The sequence below is a fragment of the Pipistrellus kuhlii genome, unplaced genomic scaffold (assembly GCF_014108245.1).
Source record: "Pipistrellus kuhlii isolate mPipKuh1 unplaced genomic scaffold, mPipKuh1.p scaffold_m20_p_21, whole genome shotgun sequence".
Lineage (NCBI taxonomy): Eukaryota > Metazoa > Chordata > Mammalia > Chiroptera > Vespertilionidae > Pipistrellus > Pipistrellus kuhlii.
This window is the reverse complement of record NW_023425520.1, coordinates 296,273-310,141: the sequence shown is the minus strand read 5'-3', so window position 1 is coordinate 310,141 and position 13,869 is coordinate 296,273. Positions and strand designations below refer to the sequence as shown.

At 53.7% G+C, this 13,869-nt stretch overlaps 2 protein-coding genes across 2 annotated transcripts; one reads left to right on the top strand and one right to left on the bottom strand.

Moving 5' to 3' along the window:
* Positions 1–1,144: 1,144 nt before the first annotated feature.
* INSL3 (insulin like 3) lies at positions 1,145–3,632 on the top strand. Its single transcript, XM_036450043.2, has 2 exons — positions 1,145–1,718; positions 2,998–3,632. Exons 1-2 carry the CDS (start codon positions 1,526–1,528, stop codon positions 3,225–3,227), a joined length of 423 nt encoding a protein of 140 aa, XP_036305936.1. The 5' UTR covers positions 1,145–1,525; the 3' UTR covers positions 3,228–3,632.
* Positions 3,633–5,611: 1,979 nt separating this feature from the next.
* B3GNT3 (UDP-GlcNAc:betaGal beta-1,3-N-acetylglucosaminyltransferase 3) lies at positions 5,612–9,207 on the bottom strand. The gene is made up of 2 exons (XM_036450042.2): positions 8,477–9,207; positions 5,612–6,231 (listed from the first exon to the last, which is right to left on the bottom strand). The coding sequence occupies exons 1-2, from the start codon at positions 9,122–9,124 to the stop codon at positions 5,680–5,682; spliced, it is 1,200 nt and encodes a 399-aa protein (XP_036305935.1). The 5' UTR covers positions 9,125–9,207; the 3' UTR covers positions 5,612–5,679.
* Between the last annotated feature and the right edge of the window lie 4,662 nt (positions 9,208–13,869).

Sequence of the window (13,869 nt, the reverse complement as noted above, 5' to 3'; positions counted from 1 at the left end):
ATTACAGGGGTGGAGGGAACAGGCTGTTCTGCGTGGGTCAGAGGGGAAGGCCCGGGTGGAAGAGATAGGCTGTGGGGCGGGGTTCGTCATCAGGAGGGCTAGTCCCTGTGTGCTCCTCAGGGCTGCTGGGAAGGCATGGAGAATGAGAGAGAGAGAGAGAGAGCATGGGAGAGACAAACAGAGCCCTCTCAGCCAGGAAAAGCCACCTGCTTTGGTGGGAAGTGCGGGGTGAGTCGGGCTGCAGGCTGCTCTGAGCTCTCTACCTTAGCTTCCGTGCTTGGTGAAACGGGGTCCCAAGGCCTCCTGGGCACCAGGTGCCACCCCATAGGTGCTGAGCAAATGCAGCCACATTAGTTCTGGGTCCTTCCGTCTCTGCCCAGGGGACCCTAATGTGAGAGAGGAAGAGCCAGCCAGCACCCGCATTCCAGGGCCCGCCTCCTGTGACCTTGGGCAAGTGAGGGGTCCGCTCTCTGAGCCAGTTTCCATATGTGTACCCTAATAGCAAGACTGTAGACAGCCCTGGTCTCAGCTGGCTGAACGCCACCCTCACCCCATGAAGTTATTTCTCAGTTTATCTCTTTCACTTCTTTCAAACAGTTAAAGATAGTCATAAAGACTCCTCAGCCAGCAGGCCACTGGAGATGGGGACACCCTTGCCATTTTATGTCCCTCACAGCCTGTCAATAACCAGCGCTGTGGCTGGACCAGCCCCTGAGCTTATTGCGAGTACAAGACGCCATCAGTAACCATCCGGGAACTCTGAAAAAATCAAGGTTTATTATTTATTTAGAACCTGGAAATGGCACCACACACGTGGGGCCACACAGCCAAGTGGCAGGTAGAGAGAGAGCCTGACCAGGTTGGGGTTCTGCTTTTATTGGCATCAAGGATTGGGGGGCTTTGCACTCTCATCCTTTATTGGTGACTTAAAAAAATATATTCTTTATTGATTTTTTACGGAGAGGAGAGGAGAGAGATGGAGAGTTAGAAACATCGATGAGAGAGAAACATCGATCAGCTGCCTCCTGCACACCTCCTACCGGGGATGTGCCTGCAACCAAGGTACATGTCCTTACCGGAATCGAACCTGGGACCCTGCAGTCCGACGCTCTATCCACTGAGCCAAACCGGTTAGGGCCTTTATAGGTGACTAAAACATGAGAGTGGTCATTTAAAGTGTCAAAGAGAATGGGCAAGTGGCCCCAACGGTCAGTGATCAGAACCAAACAGAAGCCTGGGTGGGGAAGGGCGCCTGGCGCTCCATCTGGCTGCTTGGCAAGCGGGTGTTTCTGGAGATGGCCACATGGGGGGCGGTCACCTCCACAATCAAAGCTCCATGAAGTCAGGCACTAGCATGACAGCAAAGAACACGGCGTCAGGGCTCCCGCTGCATTCACCCTGACCCCGACCCTGACCCTCTCCCTGGGCCCTCTCGCACGCCGCCTCCTTCCTCCAAGGCCCCCAGCTGGGGCGGCCGGGAGCCTATAAGGGGGGTGCCTGCCGGGCTCGGGCGCTTCCCGCCGCCATGGCCCCCCGCCAGCTGCCCTGGACGCTGGTGCTGCTGAGCTGGGCCCTGGTGGCGGCGCCGGGTGCGCCCACCCCGGAGGGGCCTGGGCCCGAGAAGCTGTGCGGCCACCACTTCGTCCGCGCGCTGGTGCGCGTGTGCGGGGGCCCGCGCTGGTCCCCGCAGACCGGGCGGCCAGGGGCTGGCGGAGACCGTGAGTGGGGCGGGCAGGGCTGTGCTCCCGGGTTTCTAAGCCGCACGGGGCGCCTGTGGGCCTCGGGGCGCGGGCGGGTGTGTGCGCAGCGGACCGGGATCCACCTGCCGGCTACCAGGAGCGCAAATCCGCGGAGGATGCTCCCCCGCTGGGCGGGACCGGCGCGAGGCTTAGCGGAAGAGTCTTGCAAGTGCAGCCAGATCCTCTACCATTTCAGTAATTTGATCTTTTTTAAAAATATATTTCTTTATTGATTTCAGAGAGGAAGGGAGAAGGAGAGAGAGATAGAAACATCAATGATGAGAGAGAATCATGGACCGGCTGCCTCCTGCACACCCCTCCTTGGGGATTGAGCCCACAACCCAGGCATGTACCCTGGGCTGGAATTGAACCCGGGTCCACTCAGCCCGAAGGCTGACGCTCTATCCACTGAGCCAAGCCTGCCAGGGCGATCTTCATTCATTATATATATATATATATATATATATATATATATATATATATATATATATATATATATATATATATATATAAAATTTATTTTTTTACAGAGAGGAAGGGAAAGGGACAGAGAGTTAGAAACATCGATGAGAGAGAGAAACATCAATCAGCTGCCTCCTGCACACACCCCAACTGGGCATGTGCCCTTGACCGGAATCAAACCTGGGACCCTTGAGTCCGCAGACCAATGCTCTATCCATCGAGCCAAACCGGTTAGGGCCATGCATTTTCGTATTAATTTTGATTTAAAAAAAAATACTGCATTAAAATGATTTTCATTGTTTTGGCATGACCAGTGCTCACTCTCCTCCCCTAGGCCTGGTGCAGAGGGCATAACACAGGTTTGTGTGCACGTATGTCACACAAGTGTGTGCTGTGTGGGTGATGTGTGTGACATGAGTGCAGAAAGGTGTGTAGAGGTGCACATGGCAGGTGGGGGCAAGTGGGGAGGGGTTTGAGGGCATGTTACTTGTGTGTGTGCTCATCCAGGGGTGTGCTCGTGTCCATGTGTACCCACTGTCAGCACACCCATGCACATGAGTGTGTCACATGCGTGTGTGTACTGCAAGGGGCTTGAGTGTGGATCAAGCATGCACACGCCTGGATGGTTGGTTAAATCTGTGCCCAGTATACAGTAGTTATTTAATAGGTGCTCACTATTTGCGTGCATGATGTGTTTGGTGGGGCACTTAGCAGGATGTGAGCAAGCAGGGGTGTGCACTCAGAATGGGTGTCTTCTGGGGCCCCCTATCTATGCTGAACTCTACCCTGTCCCCAGGTGAGCTGCTGCAATGGCTGGAAGGACGGCATCTCCTCCATGGCCTGGTGGTCGAGGACCAGATGCTGGTACTGGACCCCCAGCCCCTGCCCCAGGCCTCTCACCATCACCACCACCATCACCACCACCACCACCACCACCGCCGCCGGGCAACTGCCACCAACCCTGCCCGCCACTGCTGCCTTAGCGGCTGCACCTGGCAGGACCTGCTGACCCTCTGTCCCCACTGAGCCCTCCTAGGGCATGGCCTCGGGGGAGTCGGAGGCCCAGAGGTTCTGGTTTGGTGACCTCCTGAAGCCATACCGTACCATAAAGCCCCATGTGTGTGTGTGTGTGGGGGGGGGGCATTGTTGATTACATCCTGGGACAGGGAACTCACTGCCTGACCTAGGTCACCCATCTTCTATGGGGTCACTGGGGGCGGGGCACCCCACCACCCTGGCTTGGAGAATCCTTGATTTTACAGCGATGTCAGACACCAAGGGCCAACTGTCCTCCCTCTGAGGAGCCCCAGGCACCACCCTCTCTGCACTTGTGACACCCCATCTTGCTGTCTCCCCAACAATAAATAAAACTGCAGAATTCAAAGTTTGTTTGTTTGTTTTGCATTTTCTCAAGAAAAAGGGACCAGTCTAGGTCGGCCCTCATGGCAGCCATAGGCCCACCAACTTCTGGGAGTTTGATAACTTGAGAGTCATCACAATCTCCTCCTCCCTTTCTCTCTCACAATAAAAAATGGAAAAATTAAGGCCCTGGGAGATGACTGCTGGCCAAGATCAGACAAGGTGGGAATGACCAGGTGCGAAGCAGGATTCAAATCCTGGGAGGGCCTTAATGTCATTTAATACCCATTAATGGTGCGCGCAAGTGTGCGAGCACACACACAGTGGGTATTCATTGATCCAACTCTGACCATTCTTCTCACCTGCATCCTCCCTTCATCCTGAGATGGGGATCCTATGATGCGACCTCCTTGCTATAAGGTGGGTCTGTGTCTCTGACCCTTCCCCTGGGCCTGGGAGTACAGGGAAAGGTGTGCAGCACACAATAGGTGCGCGATAAACACTTAAAGGGAGAGGAGGAGGCAGGATGGAGGACAGCAGAGGGACAGTCCTCACGGGAGGAGAGAGGCGGTCGGGTGGGATTGGGAAGGGGCCTTGCCAGAAGCAGGAGCCGGAAGTGGGCCCAGTGTCCCTTGCCGACAGGAGCAGACTCAAGCCGTAGTGAGACTGCCACCAAGCCGGCCCTGAGAGTCAGACGTGGGGTGTATAAGCTTAGGGCTCCGGGAGCCATGGTGGGTGTGTGAACAGGGATGAGGTAAGGTCAAATCAGCATGATTGAGATTCCTGCAGGTGTATATTTCCTACTGGAAATGAGGTTTTTATAAATAAATGTAGATTGACCTGAGCTAAAACTTATAAACAACAACAACAACAACAACAACAACAAAAGACCCCAGGTCTTCACCAAACATTTTATTCCCTGAGGACCCACTCCCCAATCTGTGCTCTGCTGCCTGAGGTGCCCACCACCAACCGCCACCTGTGAGGCCCAAGACCCAGACATTTGCCAAGGCCAGCAGGATTGGGGTTCACCCGTTCGCTTAGACCTCCCTAATCAGAAAGACACTCTGGGTTGGGGGCCAGTCCTGTGTCCCAAGAGCTCAGGGTCACTCCAGGATCTGAACCTCCTTCTTCTCAGGGCACTGGGGTGAGTGTCTGTGTGGCCTTGGGCCCAGGAAAGACCCCTCTGGGCCCAGTACTGTTTCCGGAGTTCTTGGGGGTCCCAGGTGTGGGGCCTGGGGCCGGCCAGGTACTCCAGACCGAATTTTCATAGCCTGAGACAGACCGCAGCCTTCCTCCTCTGCAGCCTTCCTCCTCTGGCCAGTATTTCCGCCACCAGAGCACTTAATTCCACAGGCAGGGAGGAGCGGTCCCATTCGTGGCCGCTCTGACCCCTCCCACCATCTGAGGGTCCAAGGCCCTTCCTCTAGCTGGAAAATGCTTCTCCCTCCAGCTGCACGTGACCTTGGAAATCAATTCCCAATTGGCAGTGAACCATGGCCCAACGCACCCACGATTAACCACTGCGGACTCACTACCAACGAGAGGCTGGCACTCTTTGGGGGCCTGCCCATGACCGAGGTTGGGGCTGGGATGTGGGATTTTGATTCAAACGGGCTGGAAGCAGCAGCAGCAGCAGCAGCTGGGACCCTGGCCGACGTGCCTCTGCCAGTAGCTGCCATGGAAAGAGACGGTCCCTCCAGCGAGAGTCTAGGAAGGACGATGAAGCTGGTCTAAGCAGTCCTGGGCGAGTTTTGAAGGACGTGTAGGAATTTGCCACAAACCTCTTCACCCATCAGCCCTGGCCAGGGTGGCTCAGTGAGTTGAGCACTGTCCCATGTTCAGTTTGATTCCTGGTCAGGGCACACGCTGGGTTTTGGGCTCCATCCCCAGTGGGGGCATGCAGGAGCCAGCTAATCAATGTTTCTCTCTCTCTCTCTCTCTCCCTCTCCTTTTCTCTGTTTCTCCCCAAAATAAATAAAAATGTATAGATATATAATTAAAAAAAAAAAAAAAGCAAACAAACAAAACTATTCACTGGTCAAACCCTCGCTGGCACTTCCCTATGGACCCCCTCCTGGGGGGTGGGGGTGGGAGCCCGGGGCTGGGCCCTGACATCTCAGTAGACCCGCATGCGCCGGCCGCAGGTGAGGTTGGGCTGGCTCAGCGCGTCCCACATGAGCCGCATCTCGTAGGGCAGGAAGCGGTGCACCAGCAGCAGCTCCCGGTAGAAGCAGGGGTCGAAGGAGGACAGGCGCTTGGAGGGCGCCCAGATGCCGGCCGTGCGGATGCCGCTGTGGGAGGCGGGCTGGAGGCCGGCGCGCTGCAGGCACATGCCCAGGAAGACGTCGTCGATGGGGAAGAGGTCCAGGGCGCGGGCGGCGCGGCGCAGGGCGGCGGCCGTGAAGCGGGACAGCAGGAAGCCGCCCCCGCCGCAGTAGGGCGGGTAGCGCTCCTCCTGCGTCACCACCGTGGGCACGTAGTACTTGCTCCAGGAGACCCGGATGGGCCCCACGTTCCGGATCAGTTGCCCCACGAAGAGGTGGCGGTCGGGGTCGTGGCCCCGCAGGTAGGAGACCATGTTGTCCGTGTGGGCGAAGACGTCGTCGTCCCCGTTGAGGAGGAAGCTGGCGTTGGTGCACCGGGCCTCCTGCCACTGGAGGAAGAGCACCTGGGGGGGGGGGGGGGCGGGTGCGTGGGCCTCCGGGCTGGGACTGCCAGCCTCAGGTCCCGGATGTGTCCCCAGGCAACCCAGCCTGGGTTCAAGGTCTCCCCCGCCCTCCATCCTGTGGGGTGACCTCAGCAACCAACTGCTCTTTCCTGTGCCTCAGTTTCCTTTTCTTTTTAAAAAGATATTAATTTTTTAAAATATATATTTTATTGATTTTTTACAGAGAGGAGGAGAGAGCGATAGAGAGCTAGAAACGTCGATGAGAGAGAAATATCGACCAGCTGCCTCTTGCACACCCCCTACTGGGGATGTGCCCATAACCAATGTACATGCCCTTGACCGGAATCGAACCTGGGGCCTTTCAGTCCGCAGGCCGATGCTCTACCACTGAGCCAAACCGGTTTCGGCTGTGCCTCAGTTTCCAACTTTCCACTAAGGCCTCATCTCAGGACCTGCCTGCAGGATGGCTGGGGATTCAGGGAGACGATGTCTGCTAATAGCGCCAAGAAATGGTCACATTTATGTTTATTGTTATTCCTTCCCACTCTGCCTGGTTGAGTGCCGCTGTTATATAACACCCATTGTGGGCTTCGTGCCCCACAGGGGCCAGACTCATGTCTAAGCTCATGTTTACACTCATGTTTACCATGCCCTTGGGTGTTCTGTGTTAAGAACTCGGCGTGTTGAGGGGTTCTGGCCCTCTGTTTGCTTTGGCTTCCGTTTCCTCCATCATGACCTTTGCAGCCTGCCAAGTGATGTCCTCAGGGCCTGCCCTGCTTTGAATGCCTAATGCAGCCACAAGAGGTAAATCTTCAATCCCATTCACAAATGAGGAAACGGAAGCTGTCCAGAGACAGCGCCTGGAGCAAGGTCACAGAACACAGAAGTAGCTCCTTGCGACCTTGGCCCAGACCTGTCTGTACCGACAGGAGCAGGGACCCCAGGGAGCAGGGACCACAGCTGGATCTCTGCTCAGCGTGCTGCCCCCACCCACCCTGGCTCGATCCTGAGAGCCTCCAACTCCTCCTCGGCACTCGGATTCTCCACCTGCCACGGGTTCTTGTCCATCAGAAATGTCCTTATTGCCCGGCCAGAGTGGCACAGTTGGTTGGGCACTGCCCCATGCACCCAAAGGTTGCCAGTTCGCCTGGACCGGTTTAGCTCAATGGATAGAGCGTCGGCTTGGGGACTGAAGGGACCCGGGTTCGATTCCGGTCAAGGGCATGTACCTTGGTTACGGGCATATCCCCAGTAGGGGGTGTGCAAGAGGCAACTGATCGATGACTCTCATCGATGTTTCTAACTCTCTCTCTCCCTCCCTTCCTCTCTGTACAAAATCAATAAAATATATTTTTTTTAAAAAAAGGTTGCCAGATCAGTTCCTGGTCAGAGCACATACTTGGGTTGTGAGTGTATCCCCGGTTGGGGAGTATACGAAAGGCAACCAATCAATTTTCTCTCTCCCTCCCTCCCTCCCTTCTCTCCAAGCATGTTCTCGGATGAGGATTAAAAAAAAAAAAAAAAAAAAAAAAAAAAAAAAAGTCTTTATTGCCCTGACCGGTTTGGCTCAGTGGATAGAGCATCAGCCTGCGGACTGAAAGGTCCTGAGTTCAATTCCGGTCAAGGGCATGTACCTTGGTTACGGGCATATCCCCAGTAGGGGGTGTGCAAGAGGCAACTGATCGATGTTCCTCTCTCATCGATGTTTCTAACTCTCTATCTCCCTTCCTCTCTGTAAAAAATAAAAATAAAGTAATATTTAAAAGAAATCTTTATTGAGTACTCACCGCAGAGACTAGACCTCATGGGGAGACAGAACCAGATCGAATAAACAAGACGCTTTCTGTCCAGTACCCGCCTCCCCCCACACCAGCCCGGCTCTGGCCCAGGTGCCTAATCTCATCTCAGGTAATCCTGACAGCAGCCCTCACGGGCGGGTGAGTCCAATTAATACCCCAACTTCCCGGATGAGGACACGGAGGCACAGAGAGGCGAACCATCATTAAGGACCACACAGAGCCTGGACTGAAGCCTGGGTTCTCAGGCCCCAATGGCCAGGCTAGTAACCCCTGGCCAGCCCGGCTTCCCCCTGCCTCCGGGAAAGGAAATGGACCTCAGGGGCCAGGTAGACAGGAGAGGGGGGTAGGATAGGGGGATGGGGACGGGCCTGCGGGTCCCCTCGGAGCCCTGGGAGGAGATGGTGGTGATCTGGGCAGGAGGGCCAGGGGACACCCCGCCAGCCTACCTGCTTGAGCGTGAGATTGAAGAAGGAGTCGTGGAAGTCCCACTGCAGGATGTCGCCGTGGACCCGGGCCTCCATGGCCAGCAGCTGGTTGACCTTGCGGGCCTCCCTGGGCTCGGCGGCGGTGCCCACCAGGAAGAGGCGGCGCAGCGGGGCGCCCTGCACCTCGCGCTCGCGGCCCCACGTGCGGCGCACCAGCTCGCGGCGCTCGTAGTTGCTGGGCGAGGACTTGATGACCAGCAGCAGGAAGGCGTGCGGCGCGCACTTGCCCGGCGGCGCGTCCTGCAGCAGCGGGAAGTCGCGGCAGTGCCGGTGCAGCAGGAAGTCCCGGATGTGCGGCGGCTGCCCAGGGAAGTCGGGCAGCTTGGCCATCGAGGCGTTGGCCCTGCAGGGCGCGGGCGGGGGCCGGCGCGGGGCGGGCGGAGGGCGCCAGGTCCCGGGCCCAGGGGTGCCCGGCGGCCCTGCCAGGCTCCCGCAGGGGCTGGGCGGCGCCGTGTGCAGATTGAGGAGGAGGAAGAGGAGCGAGAAGGTGCAGAGGACCACGGCCAGGACCGTCTCTGTCCGCAAGGACCGGAAACACCTCCTCATGGTCTCCAGGTTTGGGGTCGGTTCAGGGGGACCCACGGGGTGGCTCCTGGAGGAGAATACCATTCACAGAAGGTCCCGGATGGGCCAACCGCCTTTCTTTCCTGAGACACCTGCGGGCCCCAGCACCTGGTGCAGGGTACAGGCGCTCAGGTTAGTAAAATACGGAAATTCACCCCCATCGAGTCCCCCGCACCCCTTCTCCCCGAGCACCCCAACCCAGGTGGGCTCGGACAGTGGCCGGGGGTTCTATATTTACAAAGAAAACCGAGGCACAGGTATGCAAGGAGAGACCGCCAGACTCAGCCTGCCCAGAACCTGCCCTCCAGATCCAGCCTGGTCCTCCTCCTGGCCCCGCCTCAGGGATGGCCCAGGAGCCAGCCCGATGGGGGGCGGGGGGAGGAGGGCTGGGGGGCAGAGAACGCTATCAGCTGGAGCTGCTGGGGTCCTTCTTGCTTCCCTTTCACCTGCCCCTCCAGGAAGCTCTGAGCCCGTTCTTAATGAGAAGACCTCTGTATAACGGACCATTTCGGGCCAGCAGTGTCTGTTACAGCTGAAAGCCTATTATATAATAAAGTAGGTTTTCCCAAATGCATATGTTAAAAAATTATTAGATCAGTTTACCTGTTTTTACTTATGTAGACACGTTTGTGTAATAAGTATGTATGGCCCTGGCCAGTTGCTCAGTGGTTAGAGCATTGAGCCGTGGAGCTAAGGGATGCAGGTTGGATTCCTGGTCAAGGGCTTGTGCCTCACTTGCTGGTTCCCAGCCAAGGTAGGGGCTCATGCTGGAGGCAGCCAATTGATGCATGTTGATGTTTCCCTCTCTCTTCTGCCTCCCTTCCTTCCACTCTCTCTAGAAACCAATGGAAAAAATGTCCTCGAGTGAGGATTAAAAAAAAAAAATTAAGTAGTTATGAAAGTTTAATTTTATAGAAAGGTTTTTTATATGTACTGCTATAATTTTAATTTTTTAAAATTGATTTTTACAGAGAGGAAGGGAGAGGGAGAGTTAGAAACATCAATGAGAGAGAAAAATCAATCAGCTGCCTCCTGCACACCCTGAACTGGGGATGTGCCCGCAACCAAGGTACATGCCCTTGACCGGAATCGAACCTGGGACCCTTCAGTCTCTAGGCCGATGCTCTATCCTAGGGGTGTCAAACTCAATCAGAGAAGGGGCCAAAATCTAAAATCCAGCCTAAATCACGGGCCGAATGGTTTACTGAACAGTCATAAACTGTCATTGTGATGGAAACGCAGCGGAGTGCAGTGATGACAGCGCGGTGCGGGCCACATTGCAAGGCCTGGCGGGACGGATTTGGCCCGCGGGCCTTGTGTTTGACACATGTGCTCTATCCACTGAGCCAAACCGGTTACGGCTGTAATTTTATTTTATTTTATTATTTTTTTTTAATATTTTTATTGATTTTTTACAGAGAGGAGGAGAGAGGGATAGAGAGCTAGAAACGTTGATGAGAGAGAATCATCAACCAGCTGCCTCTTGCACACCCCCTACCGGGGATGTGCCCGCAACTAATGTACATGCCCCTGACCGGAATCGAACCTGGGACCCCTCAGTCCGCAGACCGACGCTCTACCACTGAGCCAAACCGGTTTCGGCACGGCTGTAATTTTAAATTTATACTAAGAAGGTCCAGCAAATGCATGCACGCACCAGTCACGCAAGTAAACAGAAGCACACATGGCAGTTGAGCCAGTTGGCGTTAAAACTGCTGCAGAAAGTCATTCGTGCATACAGGAACCAAATACCGCGACTGCGGTGTGGCTCTGATCATGCTGGGGACATTGTTTACGAGCGATGACTCTGCGATTTAAAAATGTAGACCGCCCTGGCCGGTTTGCTCTGTGGTTGGAACATCAATTGCAGACTGAAGGGTCTTCGGTTCGATTCCCGGTCAGGAGTATGTACCTTGGTTACAGGTTCCCCGGCCCTGGTCGGGGCACATACAGAAGGCAACGGATAGATGTGTCTCTCACATTGATGTTTCTGTCTGTCTCTCTCCCCCCTCCTCCTCCCTCCCTTCCACTCTCTCTAGAAATCAGTGGAAACAATATTCTCGAGTGAGGATTAAAAGAATACATATGTGTATCTATCATAATAAAAGCATAATATGCTAATGAGACCAGACGTCCTTCTGGACTCCTTCCAGATGACTTTCCGGATTAAACCGGGGCTGCGAGGGAAGCCCGGTCCCGGGTGCCAGAGGGAAGCTGGTGCTGGCAGCTGGGGGAAGGAAGGCCTACTCTTGCATGAATTTAGTGCACCGGGCCTCTAGTATATATATATATGTAATTATGGTTGTAGATCTGTAATAGTTATTTATGTTGGTGAAATTACTATAGTGTTCTTTCCCAACATATGGCCTATTTGCTAAAAACAAACAAAACAATGAACTGCCCTGCTGGTGTGGCTCAATGATTGAGCATCGACCTATCGATCCAGGAGGTCAGGGTTCAATTTCTGGTCAGGTCACATGCCTGGGTTGCAGGCTCGATTTCCAGTGTGGGGGGTGCAGGGGAAGCCGATCAATGATTCTCTCTCATCATTGACATTTGTATCTCTCTCTCCCTATCCCTTCTCTGAAATAAATTAAAAAATATTTAAAAAAACAAAACAAAAAAAGCACAGCCCTAGGTGTTTTGGTTCAGTGGGTAGAGAGCATTGGCCTGTGGACTTCCGGTCAAGGGCACATGCCGGCTTGTGGGCTTGATCCCCAGTAGGGGGCGTGCAGGAGGCACCCAATCAATGATTCTCTCATCATTGATGTTTCTATTTCTCTCTCCCTCTCCCTTCCTCTCTGAAATAAAAAATATATGTATATAAAGAAAAAACACACAAAAAGTAACCTGCTAGTTATGAGTAAATGTTGGTTAAAATCATTTTTAAATTAAAAGTGTGTTAAGTTTCACATATAACATACAGACTGGATGTTTTTCCATTAAATTTGAAGTCCATTAAATCGAGGCCTGCAGCATCGAGGATTTACTGTCTTTTTAATGCCCCTTTGGCCCCTCAGTGTACAAATAAAGCTATCTTCTTTGGCAAACTCCCATTCCTCCTTTAAAATTCATCGCAAACAGTCCATTTTCTCGGAAGCTCTCTCTGACCCCTCAGAAAGAATCCTGGTTCCCTGTTGGTACTTTAGCCCAGTCTCTTGCTCTGGCTCAGTCCTGATGCCATGGGGGTGTCTGTGTCTGGCTTTGTCTTCCCAACACTGGGGGGTCCTTGTATCACCCAGCAGGAGGCAGACACATGGGGGAAGCACGGAGTGTTTGAATGAATAAATTTATGAATGAAAGGAAATTCATTACATTTCTCTCTGGAAAACTCGTATTCAAACTTCAAAACCCTAGCTGTAATGTCTCCTCCCCCTGGATGCTTTTCCTCCCCATATCACGCTGTAACAAGATGTCTGTGCCCACAGTGGAGGCAGGGATTCCATAACACAAGATGGCTGAGCCCATAGCAGCGGCTGAGTTCCATAGGAGCAGTCAGCAGGGACCTGAGGCTGCATGGTGCTGGGCCGGGGCAGGGGACCCGAGGCTGTGCCTCCTGCCTGGTGGGGCTTGACCGGGGACCTCAGGCCACGCCCCCTGGCCCAGGCCAGGGGAACTGAGGTCACACCCCCCACCTGGCAGAGCCAATGGGGGTGGGGCTGGCTGGTTATGGATCTAGCCCAATGGGGGTGAGGTCGTCTAGGTCTCCCTGGATTTCGAGGTGCATGTGGGTGGGTGAGGACTTTACTCTGGGTCCCGTGGTGCACCCCAGACTCTGACAGGAGGAAGATTTTCATATACATTTTACTAATTTTCTTTAATCTCTGACACTTCTATTATAGAGAAAGGGCAAATTAGCAATATTAAAACATTTCCTCTAAGTAATTCCTTTTTAATGTGCCCACAGGGACGCCTGGCAATGCCTGGATACAGTTTTGGTTATCGTGGCGTGGGTGGGGGGAGGGTGGGAGGCCAGGGATGCTGCTTCACATGATGCGGCCCCACTACCTACAAGCCCCGAATGTCGGCACTGGCAGCATTGAGCAACCCTGGTCTAAGCCAACAGAAACCAGAGTGGAGAGCTCCAGATGAAGGACGGTCAGAAAAGGAGAACTAGGGAGTGAGCCAAGAATCTTAATGTAGGTTTATGTAAATTCACCATAGGGAATGGAATATGTATGAGATTCACTACTGCTAATTTATGCATTCCTTATATATTTTTAAATTTAAAAAAAAATCAGCCCTAGCCAGTTTGGCTCAGTGGATAAAGCGTCGGCCTGTGGACTGAAGGGTCCTGGGTTCGATTCTGGCCAAGAGCATGTGCCCGGGTTGCAGGCTCAATGATCCCTAGTAGGGAATGTGCAGGAAGCAACTGACCAATGATTCTCTCTCATCATTGATGTTTCTCTCTCTTTCTTTCGCTCTTCCTTCGTCTCTGAAATCAATAAAGAAATATAGGTAATGAATGAATGAATGAATAAATAAATAAATAAATAAATAAATAAATCAAACCTCAATGGCCAGGGATCAGTTCACTGGGAATGCATTCTGTAAGTTCTAAAAGGGCGTCTTAACAAAGGAAGACTTCTCTGCAGATACAAATAGTTACAGCTCAGCCAAACCTGAGGGCTGGGGAGGGGAAAGGCCTGAGAGGAGGCAGAATAATTACCGTATTTTTCGGACCATAAGACGCACTTTTTCCCCCCCAGAAGTGGGGGGGAAAAGTCCCTGCGTCTTATGGTCCAAATATAGCCTACACGTATACTTTAAAAAAAAAGTTTTTTTACTTG

Bases quoted from the DNA above. Each gene is read 5' to 3' on its own strand.
- INSL3 (XM_036450043.2), top strand. From the start codon at position 1,526: ATGGCCCCCCGCCAGCTGCCCTGGACGCTGGTGCTGCTGAGCTGGGCC. The intron at 1,719-2,997 runs GTGAGTGGGGCG...CCCTGTCCCCAG, and splicing joins GCCAGGGGCTGGCGGAGACC to GTGAGCTGCTGCAATGGCTG.
- B3GNT3 (XM_036450042.2), bottom strand. From the start codon at position 9,124: ATGGTATTCTCCTCCAGGAGCCACCCCGTGGGTCCCCCTGAACCGACC. The intron at 6,232-8,476 runs GTAGGCTGGCGG...CCCCCCCCCCAG, and splicing joins TCAATCTCACGCTCAAGCAG to GTGCTCTTCCTCCAGTGGCA.